This window comes from Symphalangus syndactylus, chromosome 6 (genome assembly GCF_028878055.3).
Source record: "Symphalangus syndactylus isolate Jambi chromosome 6, NHGRI_mSymSyn1-v2.1_pri, whole genome shotgun sequence".
In the NCBI taxonomy this organism is placed as follows: Eukaryota; Metazoa; Chordata; class Mammalia; order Primates; family Hylobatidae; genus Symphalangus; species Symphalangus syndactylus.
This window is the reverse complement of record NC_072428.2, coordinates 58,871,482-58,891,902: the sequence shown is the minus strand read 5'-3', so window position 1 is coordinate 58,891,902 and position 20,421 is coordinate 58,871,482. Positions and strand designations below refer to the sequence as shown.

General features: G+C 54.0%; 2 protein-coding genes across 8 annotated transcripts in view; one reads left to right on the top strand and one right to left on the bottom strand.

Annotated features, from left to right (window-relative positions):
- USP35 (ubiquitin specific peptidase 35) overlaps positions 1–18,283 on the bottom strand; it is a 26,745-nt gene extending 8,462 nt beyond the window's left edge. For 3 of the 5 annotated variants that reach the window (XM_063641404.1, XM_063641405.1, XM_063641403.1), the window contains exons 1-7: positions 17,876–18,216; positions 9,807–10,489; positions 8,649–8,781; positions 6,983–7,112; positions 6,422–6,574; positions 5,526–5,684; positions 647–840 (exon numbers count right to left, since the gene is read on the bottom strand). In XM_063641404.1, the coding sequence (XP_063497474.1) occupies positions 647–840; positions 5,526–5,684; positions 6,422–6,574; positions 6,983–7,112; positions 8,649–8,781; positions 9,807–10,479 (1,442 nt within the window). In that variant the 5' untranslated portion in view covers positions 10,480–10,489; positions 17,876–18,216. Of the gene's footprint in view, positions 1–646; positions 841–5,525; positions 5,685–6,421; positions 6,575–6,982; positions 7,113–8,648; positions 8,782–9,806; positions 10,490–17,875 lie in introns of all 5 variants that reach the window. The other 2 variants (XM_055283074.2, XM_055283076.2) reach the window with 2 other exon arrangements.
- The window catches only part of KCTD21 (potassium channel tetramerization domain containing 21), a 17,117-nt gene continuing 14,826 nt past the window's right edge, over positions 18,131–20,421 (top strand). Inside the window, exon 1 of one of the 3 annotated variants that reach the window (XM_055283073.2) lies at positions 18,131–18,459. In XM_055283073.2, the coding sequence (XP_055139048.2) occupies positions 18,282–18,459 (178 nt within the window). In that variant the 5' untranslated portion in view covers positions 18,131–18,281. Of the gene's footprint in view, positions 18,509–18,817; positions 19,094–20,421 lie in introns of those variants that run through there. The other 2 variants (XM_055283071.2, XM_055283070.2) reach the window with 2 other exon arrangements.

Below are 20,421 nucleotides of genomic sequence, written 5' to 3'. Positions count from 1 at the left end.
TACAAAAGTAATATTCTGCAGCAGACTGGAAATTAGAAAAGAAAAACAAAACTAGTCCTTCACCAGGCGTTTTGAGAAGAATGTGCACCCGGCAGCACCTTAGAAAGACTTGGAGATCAGCTCCAATCTCCTCCCACTGAACCTGATGCTCAGAGAAAAGAAACTGACTTGAGGACATATGGTAAGCCAGAATCAAAGCTTATTTTCACTGAATAAAAGCTGAAACTTTGATCTTTTAAGTAAGCCATAAGGTAGATAGGTGGCCATAGACTATAAAGACTGTGTTTGTTTCATTTTCAAAGAGAGATATGTCTAATACCAGGATGGGTGGGAGTTCTACTCTGGAAGACAAAACCCACCCCCCCGGACTCTAGGAGAAAAGTCAGTGATGTCAGCCAACCCAGAGCAGACCCCCCTTCCCAGTGCTGCCCAGCCCCTTAAGCCCCTTCTTGAGTTCCCATCCAGTCCTGACCTGCCTTGGCAATGGCCTGAGGCTCTCTGTCCCCACAGACCTCAGGAAATCATGCTGGCAATGCAAAGCAAGGCCCACCCTCTCCAACCCCTGCCCCGGACACCTTTCCACCTGTCTTCAGGGAGCCCAGAGGAGAGAGAAAGGGCAGACAGGGAATTCCAAAGCAGCACTTACTCAGACGCCATGAATAAGGCCTGAAGGATGCTGTTGACATAGCATGTGTTGCCCAAGTTGATGAGACCAATCTTGCCCGTGTCTGACTTGGCCATGAGCCGGGGATAGAAACCCGCCAGCTCGCTCTTCTGCGAAGTCCAGGCATCCTGCCCCAGCAGCTGCTTGATGCGGTCCTCATTAGGAACGTGGAGGTCCTGAGGAGGGAATAAGCAGGCAGGCAGGATGGTGGGCACCAAGGTCAGCTCAAAAAAATACCACCTCTTCTGGGAGGCCTTCTCAGATACAGCCAACCCCAAGGCCTCCCAGGCACACCCCCCCCCCCAACAGATGTTCTGGGGTGTGTGTGAACAGTCCCCTGCTTCCAAACCCTTTCAAGGTGACATATGGGCTGCCTCTATGGTCTTTCAGGTCATGACTGCCTTAAGGTGGCATAATTCCCATTTTATAGATGAAAAAAATGAAGATTCAGACAGAGAAAATAATTGTCCAGGGTCGCTGTCAGTAACTGAAGAATATTCATGTTCTATAAAAGAGCTCAGGAAATGACAACCCTGGCCCACAGGCCAAATCCAGTAATGTCAGGATGTCAGTGCCAGCCCCAACTCTGGTCCATACTAGCTGTCTGGTGGTGGTGAGGCTCTCTGATTCAGTTTCCTCATCTGTCAAGGGATGATACGCCTACCTTGTGTCAGTTTGGCATCCTACATTTTCATGGTGTGGGCACACAATGATGTGCCCATGTCCACCTTTTACTTTTAGATTTGCAGAATCAGCTTTCAAGAGAAGAGAGTCACCTCCCCAAAACTTGACCCTACAGTCAGGACAGTGGGCGAATCCCTGGGGTCTGAGGTATGGGTCTTGGTCCTTGGCATGCTTCTCACTCATTATCTGTGTCATGTCAAAGAGCTGCACCTAAGAATACCACTGAGCACTAGTTCTAACGATGCTAGAGGTATCTTCCAAAGAACAACATCTAAGCACCACATCCTGCTACTTAAGAGTTTAGCAACATTCATAACAGCTCCTCTAGTCCTGTTCTTATTTCCAGATCCTGGTCACAATGCCTTAGATTTCTCCAAGGCTCCACAGAGCTTCAAAACAGCTCAGCATCCAAAGCCCTCGTCTCCCCAGTGCACATCCTGTGGCTCCCACAGAAGGTCTTGCTCACCCAGTGGGGTTTAACACTTTTGCTCATTCACCTCCCAGGATCATTTATCGGATAATTTATCAGAGCAGTCAGTCACTTCTCACAGATGATCTAAAAAACACACACATAACCAAGGAGATGCCAGCGGGAAGACAGATAAGACACAGGCTCAGTATCTTCTTCGTCCCTTCTTTTTTCTTTTCATGATGCCCTATCTAATGCCCTCCTCGCCTGCCCCTCCACCCCACAACATGAACAAATAGAGGCAAAAAGGCAGACAGAACCCCACACATCCGTGCACATGCAGAGAAGATGCAAAAATATCCATGCTAGGAACAAAATCAAATGCCATTATTCCCAAAGAAGGTAACTTTGTACTCAGGAAAATAAAAACTTCAAAATAAGAACCTAATAATGTTACTAGAAACTGACGTGTGATGGCTCCCTTGGCAAGTACCACAGGTCCCAGAGAAACTGCCACAACCTGATACATCTGCCTAAGTCAGAGAACTCTCCAGAACTTATTTACAAAGGCATATGTACAAAAGGATATACTCATAGAACCCATGCGAAACAATTTTATAAGCAGTAAAATCCTATAAATTGCTGCCTCGCCTCTCAAACTGGCTTGCACCAAGGAGTGTTCGAAGCCACAGAACAAGTGTGAAGCCATCTTTTCTAACATTCAAAGAAAAATATGGGCCGGCTGTGGTGGCTCACACCTGTAATCCCAGTACTTTGGGAGGCTGAGGTGGGTGGATCACGAGATCAGAACATCGAGACCATCCTGGCTAACACGGTGAAACCCCATCTCTACTAAAAATACAAAAAATTAGCCAGGCATGGTGGTGGGTGCCTGTAGTCCCAGCTACTCAAGAGGCTGAGGCAGGAGAATGGCGTGAGGCTGAGGCAGGAGAATGGTGTGAACCTGGGAGGCAGAGCTTGCAATGAGCTGAGATCACGCCACTGCACTCCAGCTGGGGCGACAGAGCAAGACTCCGTCTCAAAAAAAAAAAAAAAATATGTAATATTAAAACATGTAAACAGGTTTATAATTACAACATACATATTTGAGTCTTTGAGATAAAGTGGGGTTGTAGACAAACTCAGAGCTCATGTCAGGCTACTTTGGGTGAGTTCCCCTCTCTGACATCAAGTACTTGGGTGGAAACGTTCGAGAAGCCCAGATCTAGCCGAGTGGTGCAACCTAGTTTTCAAAGCACTGCTCTGCTGATTTTTCTGATCTCCCTTCCCCCTCACACACTACCACCAAACTAACCTCACACATTCCCACTTCCATGCCTCTCCCTCCGATGCATCCAGAGTGTCCTTTTCCAGTCCCCATCCAGTGAGATCAAACTCCTGTATCCCTTTCTCTATGAAGCTTCCCAGGATCTTCTCAAGGCGCGGGGTCCTTGAGAAGGACTGTATCATCTTATAAAGCCTAACTCCCTGCCCCTACTGGTACAGGTATGTGCAGACTCCCCTTGTCCCCTGGATCAGACAATCCGTGGGCCCCTATTGTGCAAAGCCTGCATCTCACTCATCATGGGTTTTCCTCAGTGCCCAGGGCAGGGTCCCTCCTCTCTGCCTGTACCTTCATTAACAGCATTCTCCTACGGTGCTGCTCAAACAATAACCCACTCATTTGCTCACAGACATCCACTAGGCACAAAGATCAAAAGGACAGGGTTCCTGCCCACAGGAGCTCACAGTCTAGCAGGAAACAGACAGACCCAGCCACAGAATCTCCAAGCTTTCCTCCTTCCTCCCTTTCGATGTAGAAACCCTTGGGCAACACATCTGACACAGGAAAGTCCTCCTCATCCACCTCCACTGTCGGGGGCTCATGACCTATCATGGCAGCCCCTTCCATTGTAAGTCAGCTCTGATTATCAAAAAGTCCTTTCTCATGTTAAGTTTGAAAAACTGAGAAGATCCAAGTAAATAACGCAAGTTTTGTTTGTTGTATCTACCAACTGTCATTCATGCAGGATTGTTCCTTTGTGTGTTTTATAATTTTGGGACTATAAAGTCATTTTCAGTAGAACTTTACCTTTATGGCCTGATTTATGTCTTTCTACCACGTTACCCTTGGGTACTACAAGTTTATGACTACTTTTAATGTGGGGAAGGGCCACAACCCCCAAAATGATATGAATTTGAACCCCTGAATCCACATGAGAGCAGGCCACCAATTATATTTTTCCCCAAATCCAGAGACCAGACCATGTGCATATTTTTTCCTAGACCATTCTTTTGCTAATGTTACAACCTTTCTTGGGTCCTGGCTTTTAGTGGGCTTCTTAGTGCTAACTCCCTGCTGGGGATGGGCCCTAAGTCTGACCTCCTGTCCCTACCAACTCAAGCCCCTTTGTGACTGAGATTGGCCATCTCAGCCACGCACTTGCCTCACCCCAGAGGAAAAAGAGCATTGTTTCTCACCTACCACTCTGAAATTCAGTTCTCTCTTCCTTTTTGGCCCCTGGGGACTCCCCCTTACTTTCTTGCAAGCTCAGCGATGTACTTAAAGTGATGTCTGTTGTATTTTAACAAGCATTTCTAGCTGTTTTGTAGCAGGACACTTTTCAGGTTATCTCGTCTGCTGTGCTGCAGATGTGAAAGTCAGATCAAAGGTTCTGCAAGGGCCACCTACCTAGACCCCCTTCACCCCACCTAACCTGCCTTCTCTATCAGGCAATGGGAAAGGGCTCTGCCATCCAGACTCCAACTACATGTCTCACTACCTCTGTGACTTTGCACAAGTAACCAAACTTCTCCAAGTCTCCCTTTCCTCATCTATGAGATTGAAATGAACCATATCATCTTTGTAGGTTTCTTGTGAGCATCGGAAGACAAAACATACAGGAAAACAATGTCAAGTGTAGCAGTAGCCACAGATGTCAGTCATTGTCAGATCCTAGCAACCTGTCAAGCCCAGCTTGATGAAGCCTCTAAGAAACCCTTTCTTCTTAGAGGCCTCATCTGTCTTCTCTAACTAGAGAAGATCTTTCCTTCCTCTGGTTTCTCACTGCTCTCAAGCTAAACCTTGTAGACATTTTCAAAAGCTGCTCCGACCAGAGTTTCTTGTATCCAAGTCTGTCACCCTCACTAGGCTGCGATCCCCTCAATGGAGGAGACTCCATTTGCTTCATGCCCATGCCTTCAGTTCCCAGCCTAGGCTTGGTGCAGAGCAGGACATCAGTAAAGGCATGTGAACGACTGTAAATTATCCCTGGTCTGGAGTGCTCACAGTCTGGCAAGGGAGGCAGACAGACAGTGACAACATGTGACAGAGGGATGTACCAAGACTGTGGGAGCCCAGCGAGGCCCTAGCCCAGCCTGGTGGAGGGCACGGGAGTACTGAGTGATCAGGAAAGGCATCCTGAGGGAAGTAACACTAGAACAGAGACTTACAAGGTAAGCAGGAGCTGTCCAGGCAGAGCAGAGAAAGTGTTTTAATTTCCACACTACACTGACAGAGAAGGGTTTACGGTTAGAGAGCACAGTGTGTGCAAAAGCCCAGAGCAGCCATGAGGCAGCCCCGCCCACTTGGGGAACGTGGGTGGCTCAGTGTGCCTGAGGCACATGATGGACCTGCGGAGGTGATGGGAGACAGCCAGGCACCAAACGACGGGGACTGCCACCAAGCCATGGTATGGCCCATGGGAAGGCCCACACTGGTACCTTTGTCAGAGTGGGGCAAGGCCCAAGTAGGGGGCTGTCACTCACCTTGATGGCCTCCATGACAGGCTCATACAGATCCGGGAAGCCCGGGAACCGGAACACCATGCAGTGGACCAGCTCCGCCAGCTGCTCCAGGCAGCTGGTCCCCGAGTTCGAGTCCTCCTTGACCAGAGAAGCCACCATGCGGGGGATGTGAGGGAGGAGCTGTGGGTGCAGAGCTGGGTCAGGATCAGCACCAACCCACCCACCTGAGACACGGAGCTCTGGTCCCTGCTGACAGCACGCAGCACTCTCTGAGGTAGGGAGGCTTGCCCACCTGACCACTGTCCCCTGACCCAGATGGGGCTCTGAGCTCTGCAGGCAGGTGACTCCTTTTCCCAACAATATGATCTAAGACACCCTGCCTCAGTTTCTTCATCTGCGAAATAGGATGACTACTCCTCGCCTCACAGCCAAAGGGAGGCCAGAGCCCACGATCCAGCTGCTTGGCCTCAGCCAAGTGACCTGACCCAAGAGCCCAGGGGCAGCAGGCAGGACCCTTACCAGGGGCAGCAGGCAGGACCCTTACCAGGGGCAGCAGGCAGGACCCTTACCAGGGGCAGCAGGCAGGGGCCTTACCAGGGGCAGCAGGCAGGGGCCTTGCCAGGGGCAGCAGGCAGGGGCCTTGCCAGGGGCAGCAGGCAGGGGCCTTGCCAGGGGCAGCAGGCAGGGGCCTTGCCAGGGGCAGCAGGCAGGGCCCTTGCCAGGGGCAGCAGGCAGGGGCCTTACCAGGGGCAGCAGGCAGGGCCTTACCAGGGGCAGCAGGCAGGGGCCTTACCAGGGGCAGCAGGCAGGGGCCTTACCAGGGGCAGCAGGCAGGGCCCTTACCAGGGGCAGCAGGCAGGGGCCTTACCAGGGGCAGCAGGCAGGGGCCTTACCGGGGCAGCAGGCAGGGGCCTTACCAGGGGCAGCAGGCAGGGGCCCTTACCAGGGGCAGCAGGCAGGGCCCTTACCAGGTGGAAGGCTTCGTGGGAGTGCTGGAAGGTCAGGAGCATGTACTTGAGCACAGACAAGGCAGCTCCCCGGACGATGGGGTACAGCAGCTTAGAGAAAACCTAGAAGAGAGTCCTTGGTCAGGAGTCCCCGGGCTTGAGCTGCCAAGGCCAAGTGCAATCACAGGCCTGAGAGGGGGCTCAGAGACACCCTAGAGTTCAAACCCATGCAGAGGGATAAACACCGAGGTGCTCACAGACCCAGATAGACAGACAGATGGTGAGATGGACAGCAAGATAGATTTCTGAGGAATGGATGGACAGACCAAAAGTCACACACACATACTTGGATGAGTAGTCAGGGAAACTAATGGGGAGAATCTGAGGCCCAGAGAGGGGCAGTGAATTCGCCCAAGTCACACAGCGAGCTTGGTGGGGAGGCCCATTGCTCTGACCTCCCAGACCTGCACCGCCCCTGGCAAGGGCCTAGTGCAAAAGGCTGTAAGTCTGGGCTAGGACAGGGGCACCAACCTTCTCAATTTTGGTGAGCGAAACCTCGATCAAGATGCTGAACTTCTTAACAGCGGCCAGGCCCTTCAGCAGTGCAATGATCCACTTGTCAATGTTCTTCCCCAGGGGCCAGGACACCCAGTCAATCATCCTGGTGAGGGGAGTGACAGTGACACAGGGACAAGGAACACCCAAAATGCTGGGGTGAGGGCAGCCCAGGGGCCATTCGTAATGTCCTGGGTTCCCACATTGACTCACGCCTGCAAAGGGCAGCCCCGGGGTCTGTGGGCTGAACCAGACATGGCTGGGAAATGCATGGGCCCAGCATAGCCACCTGCCAGACACTGAGGCTCCCAGCCCACCAGGAAGGGAGCCAGGCCCTCTCGGCACCCCAAGCCTCGCCCCTCCACACTGGGCTGCAGCGCCAGAACAAGGCTTTCAGCTGCTTCTGCCTGGAAGGGCACTGCCCCTGGGCCAGAAGCTCTGGCTCCAGAAAGTCCTTGCTGTGTGACCCAGAGCAAGCCACTTCCCCGCTCTGGGCCTCAGTTTCTTCCTCTGTAAAATGGGGATAATACCTCCCTCAGAGGGTTCTTGTATGGATTAAAGGAGATAACAGCAGCTAACACTTAGGTCGTATTCACCATTGAGCAGGATATTCCATCAGCTTTACATGTATCAGCCCCTCTGGACCCCACAACACAGCCTGCCTGTGTGGGCTGAGCACACAGCTGCCATGCAGTCAGTGCTCAGGAAAACAGCCTAGACTCAGCGGACTGCGCTAGAAAGGGACAGAGCCATGAGAGCAAAGTCATAACAACGATGATAACGGCGTCTCCCACAGCACAGTTCTAGACACATTACATGTATTATCTTGTTTTACCCAATTTAATCCTCACAACAACCCTAGATGATGGGTTTGACTATACTCCATTTTACAGTTGAGGAAACTCAAACAGAGAGGTTGAGTAACTTGTCCAAAGTCACACAGGCAAGAAGTGGTAGAGGCGCAATTTGACCTCCAGCAACTTACCTCCAGAGCCCACACTCTTACCCACTAAAGGCAAGGAATCCAGGAAGGCCCTATGGAGACGGTGGATCTGCACACGGGATGGAAAGAATGGCAGAGGGAGGCATGCCAGGTGGACGGGGTCTGCATAGGCAAAGGCCTGCAGGGAGGAGGGGAGCGGCATATTCTGGGACAACTGGACAGGCAGGTGCGTCTAGATCACAGGGAGGAGGATGTTCAGATGAGGTGGGGGATATGCAAAGACTCTGTGAGCTGAAAAGCACCCAAACTCTGCTTCTCATGTTTGCCCCACTCAGAAAGCACCTCGTGAAGCACTCTCACCCTCTTACCCAACCCCAAGGACGCCTGACAGCTTCTTACGCCACCACCCACCTCTGCTTTCACAGAGGGGGAAACTGAGGCTGAGAGCTCACTGGCATGTCCAGGGTCACACTGCTGGTACCTGGCCTGACAGCATCACTAGGGCAGGCTCTCTGTGTCCCCCACATCCAGCCCCAGGCAAGGCACAGAGCAGGTCTCAAGAAAGGATGGATGATGGAACACACATGAGGGCCTGGGCCCTCTGACTCCAAATCTAGCCCAGCGTCCCACCCAGGAGAAGGGGCTTCTGAGAGGAAGAGAGGGAGGGGCCCCAGCCCTGATCATGCCTCAGCGTCCCACCTGCTAATGGCAGTCAGCATCTGCGAGTCTGTCACACTGTCATCATTGCTGAGGTTCCGTACAACACCATCCATGAGCTCCAATGGGAGGTGCTGGACCACGCTGGCCAGGGCGCTAGATGGTGGCTCCTCCTCTGGAACAGGGGACAGGGGACAGGGCTGAGCTTAGCAGGGAGGCAGGCCCCTCCCTTCTCCCAGCACACCATGCCCTGCAGGAGCCAACAAACCGGGCTGGGCCTCTAGGAAGAGCACAGCAGAGACCACCTCCTCTCCTATAGCAAGCAAAGTCTCTGGTTCCACCTAAACTCACTCAATAAACCTTCACTAGCACAGCCTTGGGGCTATTCCTGTGCTGGGCACAGACGAAGCACTGATCAACAGTGGGTGTAAGGGCAAGGCCTTTAGAAGGGGAAACGCTGGCGCTAGAGAAGGTGGGAGGGCTGTGTGGACTGGAGGAAGGAGATACTCCAAGTGGAGCCACACAGAGGCCTAGATGAGAAAGAGCATTTCCTTCTCGAAGTCTGTTGTCCTCAATTCTTCACCCTGCCAGGTGCATTCCCTTCCCTTCCCCTGGAGAGCCTCATCACCAGGGAAGGCACACATCTGCTTTCACTCACTTGCACTGCAGTCTAAGTTCCACTGTTGTCAACGGAGGATCAAGATTTTACGTTTCTGAGTCTGCATAGCAGATTCCATCACCTCTCCAGACCCTCACCTCTGCCTGCCCAGGGAACCTTGCCCCTGCTGCCAGGTGCCACCAATCTGTCAACTCCTGGCTCTAAAGTGATAGCTTCTATCAAACTCACCTGACCCGAAGACCATAATGACCCCCCCCCCCCACCTCCCCTGCCCCAAATCCTGTGGCTTCCTCAACTTCCCGTTCCTCCCTCTGGCCAGGCTGACCCGTATCCTTCTCACACCAGCGTGCTCCTCCCTGCGTTTCCAACACCCACTGCAGGAGAGGACCCACAGCAGGTGCTCTAGACAGTTGTGCCACCTATATGAAGGCAGGCTGCAGCCCTCCACCTGAGCATTCGCCGCCTGGCACGCTCGTGCCACACGGGCGCCCGCATGCAGAAATCCACACGTACAGCCACCTGCCCAAGCGCCCACCCAGGACCTCCGCATGCCCGCGCTCCTGCCCCGGCCGCACACGCACCTGTGCAGGAAATGACTGCGAACAGCTCTTTGAGGCAGGGCAGGATGGCGGCGGGCTGTGCGCGCCACAGCTGTGCCAGGAGCCCGCTCACCTGCTGGGCCTGCTCCAGGAACTCCACGGCGCCCTCCTCGCCTTCGGCTGGGCAGCGGAAGCGGCCGAGGCAACGCACCAGCTGCTGGCAGAAGAGCAGGCGGTGGGGTCCGTCGGGCACACAGCGCGGGTGGCGAGCCAGCAGCCGTGCCACCTGCGCGCAGGCCGCGGGCCCCGGGCGCTCGCACACCGTGCGCAGCACCTCGCGCCGCAGCAGCGCGAACACCTCGTCGGCCGCAGGCCCCTCGGGCAGCAGCTGCAGACCCAGCTGCACGCAGGCAAGCGCGCGGGGGCCCGGGGGGCCGGCGCCACCCTGCAGCAGGCGCAGCACGCGGCGCGCGCTGAAGAACTCGGCGAAGACGTCGGGGTGGTGGCGGCCGGCCACGTGCAGCAGCTGGCAGCCCACGCGGCGCGGCAGCTCCTCCGCGCCGCCCACGTAGAGGCGCGCGCCCAGCGCCAGCAGCGCCAGGCACTGCTCACGCTCCAGCGGCTGCCGCGCCGCCTCCAGTACCCGCCGAACCAGCCCCTGCTTCACGCTGACCGGGTATGACGACGTCACCACCGCCTCCAAGATCTTGTCCATGGCGCCCGCGCTGCGGAGGACAGGGAGCGAGGTCACAGCCCGACAACCGCGGGGCTCAAGAGTTCCCAGTGCAGTCCCCGAGTGCTGAGACTTAGGGCAAGCAACTCAAACTTTCTGGGCCTCAGTTTTCTCATCTGTGAAATGGGGCAAGGGTGTCATTTCACTGCGAGCTATCCTGATGAAGCAAAGCACAACACTTGGCACATAATAAACGCCAGGGGCCTGCGTGATGGCTCACACCTGTAATCCCAGCATTTTGGGAGGCCCAGGCAGCAGGATCCCTGGAGCCCAGGAGTTCGAGACCAGCCTCAGCAACAGCGAGGCCCGTCTCTACAAAAAATACAAACATTACCCAGGAGTGGTGACACACACCTGTAATGCCAGCTACTCTGGAGGCTGAAGTGGGAGGCTCGCTTGGGCCTGGGAGTTCGAGGCTGCAGCGAGTGGAGATCATCCCACTGCACTCCAGCCTGAGCAAAAGAGACCCTGTCTCAAAATAAATTAACCCCAGGGACTTGTAGCTATGGTTGCTAAGCGCCTTTAATCGCACAAAGGCTACGTGAGCCTCCTCCCCATCCTTACCCCTTTGCTCCTCTCTCCCCAGACCTCCCTGGTGACCCTGTCCACTCTCAAGGCAGGTAAGAGCAGGATCTAGAAGCTGCTGTCCAGAGTCTCAGCCAAGTCATGTCCATGGGGGAGATGAGATGGGGAACACACAAAAAATCACACCTCTGTGGAGAAAGGGCGAGAGGCCCCAAGGGAGAACCGACAGAGGTCCCAGAATGCCTCACACTCTTTCTGCCTCAAGTCCCTGCTCCTTCCCCTACTCCTCGGCTAGACTCCACTTCATGTGTGTGCTGTGCCTTCTGCCTGACACGTCCTTATCTCCTGAGGCCTCCACGACCACCATGCTCTCACACAACCAAGCAAGCGTCTTTTCCTTCAAATCCTATCTAAAGCACCTGTCCTCAGTGAGACTAGCCCTGGTCCTCCAGGCCGGAATCCATCCCCCACCCTTAATTCCTACAATCACCTGTGGCCTCTTCCATTACAGCTGGAATCAGTTAGTGCTGGCATGGTATGGGTCCCAGTCCCCTCCACCGAAGCATAGCATCTCATCTCCGTGCTCCAGCGCTGCACACCTAGGGGTCTGCCTGCCTCAGCCCACACCAGCCTGTCACCCTTGGCTCACCATGTGCCCTCTGCCCCTGGGCCTTTGTGTATGCTCTTCCCTCCCCCTGCAGACCTCAGCTGAAAGTCACTTCATCAAGGAAGCCTCACCTGATCTCCCTGCCTGGGTCAATCTCTCTTATTAAAAATTAGAACATCTTGTCCTTCTCCTTGGTAGCACTTGTCATTATTTCTTGATTGGGGTCAGGCTCCCCTCCAATGCTGTATATGGTTCTTGAGGGCAGCTTCAGGTTTTATTCACCACAGTATCCCCAGCACCTAGCACAGTGCCCAGCACACAGGCATTTGCTGGATGAGCAAATGCAGGGTACAGTGTGAGTTATCTCTACCTTACTCCTCTGAGCCATAATAGCCTTCCTTCTGCCCTTCTCCTTCACCTGGCCTGTTTCCTGAAGCCTTTGTCCCACACCAACCCACTTTGAGCCCTCTCATGCAGGTTCACATGGGCACAGCTTGCTCTTTTAACATCTAACACTTAATGCCTCTCCTGGAGCACAGAACCATTTCTTTGCTTTGATGTATGACCCCAATCTAGGCAGGATCTGATATAGGACTCAGCACACAGTAGGTGTTTAAACGTATGGGCTCAGTAAAAACTACTCTTATGCCTGAGAACTGGAGCTAGAGTGTGGACAAGCCTTAAATTTCTGGGATAATAAGCTGGAAAGTTTTATTCAGAATCACAGATATTCTGAAACCCCAACTATGTACTAGACCCAGTGAGCTCCCTGCTCTGTTCTAGTTCTCAGCTGTGACCTAACCTCCATTGCTACACGTTATGATGCAAAGGGCCTATTTGTTTAAATATCTGTCTCTCTCACCAGGCTGAGCTCCACCAGGAAAGGGCCAGGGCTTATTAGTCTGTGGCTAGCATCTCTCATGCCAAGAGTGTGTGCCTCTTAAGAGTTCACTGTTGGTTACAGGTTGTAACCATGGCAGACATCAGTGGTTCCCAAATCCTGGCCTGGATGCCTCAGAAGCACCTGGGCACCTGCTACAAGTTCAGATGCGGCCGGGCGCGGTGGCTCACGCTTGTAGTCCCAACACTTTGGGAGGCCAAGGCAGGCAGATCGCTTGAGCCCAGGAGTTCAAGACCAGCCAGGGGTGGTGGCGAGCCCAGGAGGTCAAGGGTAAAGTAAGGCAAGATCGTGCCACTGCACTCCAGCCTAAGTAACAGAGTGAGACCCTGTCTCAAAAAAAGAAAAGAAAAAGTTCAGGGTCCACCCTAAGCTTCCTGAATGAGGAAATGAGGGAAATGATGTGTTCGATTCTGGGGTTTTTTTGTTATTTTTTTTTTTGACTCTTTGAATGCGGCTCATCTGAGATACATTCTAGTTCCCATAAAGGTTACTTAGGCTCTCTGAGCTGGGCACAAGGAAGTTCTCAGAAAATGTCAACTCCTGTTGCTTCAGAAGCAAAGTCCTTGCCTTGAAGGAGCTTCTAGTCTGATGGGGGAGGCAGAAATGTTTGTAAGGGTGGCCCTGCAAGGCATAATCTCAAAAGGCCTATAAAGTGTCTTTAAAAACTGGTCTCCCAGCTGGGCACAGTGGTTCATGTCTGTAATCTTAGCACTCTGGGAGGCCGAGGTGGGCAGATGGCTTGAGCTCAGGAGGTTGAGACCAGCCTGGGCAACATGGCAAAACCCCATCTCTACAAAAAAAAAAAAAAAAAAAAAAAAAATTACATCAATTAGCCAGGCGCAGTGTCTCACACCTGCAGTCCCAACTAGTTGGGGCTGAGACAGGAGGATCATCTGAGCTTGGGAGGCGAAGGTTGGAGTGAGCTGAGATCACGCCACTGCACTCCAGCCTGGGTGACAAAGTGAGTTCCTGTTTCAAAAAAGAAAAAAGAAAAAAAATTTTTTTAACTCTCCCTTCAGCCCTGGTCCCCTTTCTAGGTAGTGCCTGTGACAAGGCAGTTGCTGTGGCCAACCTCCCTCACACAAACAGTCCATCCTCCCAGACCCCTGGGATGGCTAGTGGATTTCATATGCTTTCAACCCAGGATGCCAAGAAATCCTGGTACTCAGGCAGCCAAGAAGAAACCCTAATCCATGAGGCATTGGCATCATGTGTGAAGCAAGAGGGCATGGGGGCAGGCAGAAATGGAGTTCTGGGGACAGGGAAGACCCTGGTAGTAGAAAGAGTACCAGAAAGAGTAGAAAGAGTATCAGACTAGGAATGAGGAGTCCTGCATTCTAGCCCTGACTCATTGTGTGACCCTCAGTAAATCATACCCATGAGCCTCTTTTCTGTAACATGGGAACAAATGCTATTAGACTGAACCACATGAAACCGAATGATCAAATGTTGGCAATTTCATGTTGTTCTACCTAATACCACATAAGCCTGGCAGCTGACAGTTCAAATAGAGCTGCTCCATGAGATCTCTGATCTCCAAGGCCAGCCGGCAGCCTCTGCTCAGTCTGTAGCCTGGCCACAGCAAGCAAGCCCTGCCCACCTGCCCCAACTCCCACGCAGGCAATCTGAGGACAGCTGTCACCATGGTCACCAGCAAACCCACTCAATATCTTGGATGCACTCACATAAAAGGGTTTTAGAGGCTTGCACCTCACCTGGCCCCATCAGGCCAGGGAAGGGAGGACAAGGCGAGCTATCCCACTGGCAGGAATGGGGAAAGTGAGGCTCAGAGAGGTAGAGGAACGTGGCCTTGGCAAGGCAGGATTGGAACCTGCAATCTGCCTCCCTCAGGAGGGCTGGATTAGCCTGCTAATTAGCCTGCTAAGCCCTGGGTGAGGAGATGACCTGTCCATGCCGGCTTTGACTCAAGAGACAGCTGCCCCGCGCCAACCGCAGCAGCAAACAGCAGCCGTGTCCTCCCCCAGGAGAGCCTGTGTTAAAAGCAGAAGACACAGGTTTTCTGTTTCAAAGTCATCAGGTGACCTTGGGCGAGCCCTTGCCTGGCTTCTTAGCCTTCTCATCTAGAAAATGGGGACCATTTCAAGCCTGCCATTCACAGGGTTGAGACAAGGTATAAAAAAGATGAGGTCCTGGCTAACATGATGAAACCCCATCTCTACTAAAAACACAAAAAATTAGCCGGGCGTGGTGGTGGGCGCCTGTAGTCCCAGCTACTCAGGAGGCTGAGGCAGGAGAACGGCGTGAACCCAGGAGGTGGAGCTTGCAGTGAGCCGAGATCGTGCCACTGCACTCCAGCCTGGGCGACAGAGCAAGACTCCGTCTCAAACAAAAAAATAAAAGATGAGGGCCGGGCTGTCATAAGTCTATTTTTGGGCCACCTGGCACTGATGGGAGACACAGACACTGTCAGGGAAAGGAGACAAGGAGACATGCACTGCTGATCCTGCTGATTCTCCAAGGCGTTTGCTCCATTAGCCCTCGTTGCCACCTCGGTGTTCCCAGCCCCACCCAGGATCAGTCCCACCCAGGATCAGTCCCCTTGACTTCTTGCCTGGACTAGCGCAGTAGCCTCCTAACCCATCTCCCAATTCCCTCCCTCAATCCATCCTCCAACAGAGGCATGTGTCCTGGAGGAGGACAGAGTCCAAGCTTCGAGTCTAGCCCAGCCACCATGGAGGTAGGTGTTCTTTCACCTCTGTGATCCTCGGAATGCCCAAATAGAAGGTGACTACCTGCCCATCCTTTAGCCTTTCCCAGCCAGCGCTGCTGCTCCTCCCAAGCCCTTGCCTCATACCCCTTGCCCTACTGGCATGCCAGCCTGAGGGGCATCCCAGCAACACCAGCACACTCCAAGGCATGCAGTGAGCACTCAGGAAAATCCCAATCCCTCTGCCAAAAGGCCCAGATCCCTTCACCTGTTCCTCTCGGATGACCCTCAGCATTTCTGCTGAGTGTTGACTGATCTCTGCTCCTGCATAGTGGAGCCTGACTTACCTCCATCGCCCCGAAGCACCCAGTGTGTGTGTGTATGTGTGTGTACACAACCATGCTCAGCCCCACTGCCACGCCCTCGGCCCCCACTAAGGCTTCATCATCCCTCCTCGGTCTCTCCAACCCACCCTGCAGCATCGTCAGATGGAGCTTATTACACGGTAAGCACCATTCCGTCCCATGCCGCTTCTCAAAACTCTCAACACTCTCCAGCCCCTTGGACCCGGAATAAGGTCCAAACTCCTGAACTCCTGAGCCAGACATGCAAGCCCTTTCTTTTTTTTTTTTTTTTTTTTTTTTGAGACGGAGTCTCGCTCTGTCGCCCAGGCTGGAGTGCAGTGGCACAATCTCGGCTCACTGCAAGCTCCGCCTCCTGGGTTCACGCCATTCTCCTGCCTCAGCCTCTCCGAGTAGCTGGGACTACAGGCGCCCGCCACCACGCCCGGCTGATTTTTTTGTATTTTTAGTAGAGACGGGGTTTCACCGTGGTCTCGATCTCCTGACCTCACGCTTGTAATCCCAGCACTTTGGGAGGCCGAGGCGGGCATGCAAGCCCTTTCTGTGACACTCAGCTGATGTGGGGCAGGGGTGGAGATGAACTCAAGCAACATTGTTCAGTGGAGACTCTACAGACATTGGAGCAGGGGGCTTTTTCCTGACTGCTACTTTGCACAATGTCCCCTCTACTGAAAAAGGGCCTCTCCCTCTTCTCTCCTGGAAAGTTCTGACTCACCCTTCAATGCCCAGCTCACATGCCCTCTCCTCTGGGAAGCCTTTCCTTTTCCCTCCACAATTCAAGTGTCTCAAGTTCTGGCCTCCAAGGCCCTCTTAGCTATTCTCATCCCTCTGCAGTGTAACTGGAGTCCATGTCTCTGTCTCCCACCAGGCTGGGACCTCCCTTGGCAGAGGTCCAATCCCTGTCTCTGAGCCCAGTGCCCAGTACAGAACCAAGGACTGAGGTGTCAGTGAAGGTGCGTCAAGCGAGTCATGAGAGACATGTGACAGCAAGATGAGAAAAAACCAAAGATGTGACCACAAAAGTACCTTCCAGAAACTGGCCTAACCTTTGGTCCAGTCACCGCCCCCTCCTTTGCCCAGGCCTGGTCTTGCATATCAAAAACCCTGAAAATCTTAAACATCAGTCAAGAAAGCCCCTACAGAGGTCACTGGACTGGACTGAGGCTTTAGCCATTCTAGAAATCGTTCAAACAACCAAAGCAAAAGAAAAAGCACAAAACAAAAAACCAAAACCAAAAAAAAAAAAATCTGTTCCTGGTTAGCCTTCAGGTCAAAAGCTCACAGAATCTCCTAGGACCTGAGAAGAAGGCTTCATGGTGTTAGTCAACCTCTCCCTGCTCCAGATCAGAGCAGCCCCTCCCAGCCCCTGCTCAGCACCTAAGAGCTGAGGAGCACATTTCCTCCCCTCTCTGACCCTGGAAGCCAGCCTCCCTCCTTTGACTCCCCTGGAAGCCAGAGCTGCCTGGGGGTACCAGGCTGCCCCTCCCGACACCAGGTGGTGCCCTCCATCTCTGGCCCCTCAGGTGTCTGAATGGCAGCATCTCTCTAGGTATTTTTTAACTGAACTTCTACCCAAGGCAACCCTGGGAAGAAGTGCTTCACCCTACTCCAGGAGGCCCATGTCTGGGCCACCAAACTGTCTCCTGGAAAGAAAAAGAAAAAAGGGTTTCACTGGTAAAAAGCAACTGCTCTTCCTCAAAGGATAAGGAGGAGAGAGAAGGGAAGAAAGCAGGAGCAGCTATTCCTCCTCAGGAACCCACCACACACACCTATCCCTGCGGAGCCACCCCTCACAAACCTGTGAGGGCCGCACTCCACCCCAAGCTTTCTGGAAGGAAGGGCACCAAGCTGACACATCAGGGTCTCCGGTTTGCAAGGGCCAGGGCCGTAAGAGGGGGTTGGGGAGGGTATCCCAGGGCCCAGCATACTGAGAATAGGAAAAGCCCATTCCAAGCAATGGTGGCCTCGGGCCCCCCAGTTTGTGCCACCTCCCTCCCTCTAGTGCACCCGCGCCCAGCCCACGCTTGAGCTGGAGGGCCCCACGAAAAGCCAGCGAGCGAATGTACTGGGTACTGGGTGCGAATGCCCTCTTACCCGAAAGGGGAGGGAGCAGGATCACTTCGACATACAATTGATGAAGGGAGGGGTTTAATGCCCAGAGAGGAGTAGCTACTCGCCCAAGGTCACACAGTGAGGCCCAGGATGCACCCAGATCTCCCGACTTCCAGCCCTGGGCTCGCAAGTCCAGGGTTCTCGAAACGCCAGGGTGCAGACACCGCCCCCCAAAGCCAGACACACGCCCCCAACCCCCTTACCTCCCGGACCCCGGTGGGCCAGAGCCGGCTGCTGGGCGGGGCGCTCAGGCCGGGCAGAACGAAGCTGGGCCCGGCTAGGTCAGGGCTGGTCCTCTGCTCCCCCCAGGGTGGAGACGCCCTCAGCCAGGTCCCAGACGGAAGAGATGCTGCTTCCACTGCAAAATCCAGTCTTCCCACCCCGCCTGGCACAAGCCTCTATGTATCCAGAGAGCCCGACTCTGCGGCGCGGCCCCGCAGCTGCAGGACGAAGCATGGGGAGGGGCGAGGTGCGTGAATAGGGCGGAGCCGGAGCGGGGGCCACCCCGCCAGCTGCCACTCTGACCGCGTCCCCTTTAAGGCCAGCCGGCCGGACACCGGCGGGAACGAGGCGGGACGCAGAGCAGCTCGCCGCAATGCCTCCTGGGAGATGGAGTTCGCTCTCGACGCACCGAGCTGCGAGAAGCCCAGAGAGAACTACCAGTCCCGGAGGGTAGCGCGCGGACCCCGGACCGCCACGCCCCTGGGCTGGGCTCCGACCCTCCACCCTCCTTGCAAAGCTACGCTGGCCGCTCGCGGAGGGAGAGGCTGCAGAGCGAGGGCAGGAGGTGGGTGCGGCACGGCCGGGGTCGCGGGGCTCGGGGACTACCGCCGAGGGTACGTGGGCCCATTGAGCACCTGTCTTACCATGAGACTAATCTGTCCTAGCCTCGCCATTCCCATCTGTGAAATGGGGATGGCAGCGCCCGTGGCTGCGGGGGAGGGGGCGCGTTTCGGGGCGAGAGCAGCCGAAGTGGGCAGACCTCTTAGAGGGGTGGGGCTGGTGGGAGGAGCAAGGGCGGATGGTGATAGTCGGAAAAGCCCGGATAAGGAGGGTCGGGACTGTGGGAGGAGTCCTTGGTGGCTGGGGCAAGGAGGGGCGGGGTTTCTAGGTGGGGGTGGGGCACTTGTCAGATCGGAGTTGGGGCTTTAGGGCTGGGGAGTGGGTGCGGAACAAGCCGATGAGGCCAGCCTGAGTGAGATTGGGGAAGGAATGGCGGAGACACAGATGACAGGGAACTCGCCCAGCTCTGGAGAGCCCTGGGCCGGCAACGCTGCGGCGGCGTGGGCAACAGCCTGTGATGCATAGAACACCTCTGACTGGAAATAAAGAATCCATCCCCGAGCTCAGTGCGGCACACCCGTGATCTCATTGACCTCTCACGCCCTGGAAAGTAGAGGCGTCACCATAGCGGTTGACAGGTGAGGAATGTGAGGCTCAGAAAAGCGAAGGGACTTGCCAAAAACCACTCAGGACTTCCTACTTCACAGACCTTGCTTTTTTCCCTGCACTCCGGGAGGCAGAGGTTTAGCTTGGCGTGGGAGGCAGGAAAGAAGGAAAGTTTTGATGCCCTGACCTTCGCAAATTGTCTGGCAGGACCAGTCCCCCCAACCCTTCCGAATGGCAGCCTGTAAGGCAGCCCTCCTATAGTACTGTGAGGATGAAATGAGATGGATTTGAAAGCACGGTGTTTATAAGTTACTGTTTGGAGGAGACGTAGGAAGAGAGCGGTTTGAAATGGGGTGCTGGTGCGGGAGGAAAAGCACAAGGTGAAGCGTGAGAGTAAGCCGAGAAGGTGAAGGAAAGTTCTGGAAGGAGCTGGGGGGATGGTAGTGGTTGTTGGAGGTCTACGCCAGATGAAAGAATACCTTGCCGTGCCAGATTCCGTGGTGTCCTTCCAGCCCATCTCTCTCTGCTCCTGCCTTTTGCGCAGCTCATTCTGGGGTCCCTGTGTCTAGGAAGCACCTTTTCTCTCCTACCTATGGGTTGTGATGGTAATAGAGCAGCCTTCGGGCTTCTTAGAGATACGGACTGGGCAAGACAGAATTATAGACGCAGCACTTTGATGTGGGGTGGTCAGGAAGGGGAGGTGAAGAAAGGGTAGTCGTCCTAGGGTCTTCAAGGCAAAGAGTCCTTTCTCCGGTGGGGTAAGGTGGGGAAGTCTCCCACTTACTGGAAGACACAGTACTCACTCTGAGCATTGTCTTTCTTGAAATTTACCCAGCCACGCGCTGTCCATTCCCTTACGCAGTGGAAACTCTCCTTGCATTTACTCCCAAGTAATCACCTCGGCCTTGTCACATCCCTTTAGATTCCAGATTGAAAATTCAACAGAGCATTTCAAAATTAAAAAGTTTGAAAAATCCAGGTGGGGAAAATGGATCTGACTAAACAGGAGAGAAATTTCTTCCTCTTCCCCTATTCTACATGCTTCTGTGGATATAGAAAGGGGCACCCCCAGCCCCAGCAAGGGAGCCAGGCATCCATCTACTTTAAAGTTGGCTGTGGTAAGGGGTTAGAATAAAATTCTCCGGAGATGCAGAGGAGAAGGAATGAATTCCAGCTGAGAGACCTGGCCGATGCATGGGATTTGTCTTCAAGGTCCAGGCAGAGGGGATGGCAGATGCCAAATTGCAGAAGTCGAAGAGGGCCCGGTATGGTTGGTCTGTAAAGTAGGTATATAATAGTATCTACTTCATCTGTGAGATTGAAAGAGATTAACATGTATAAAGTGCCTAGCACGGTAATA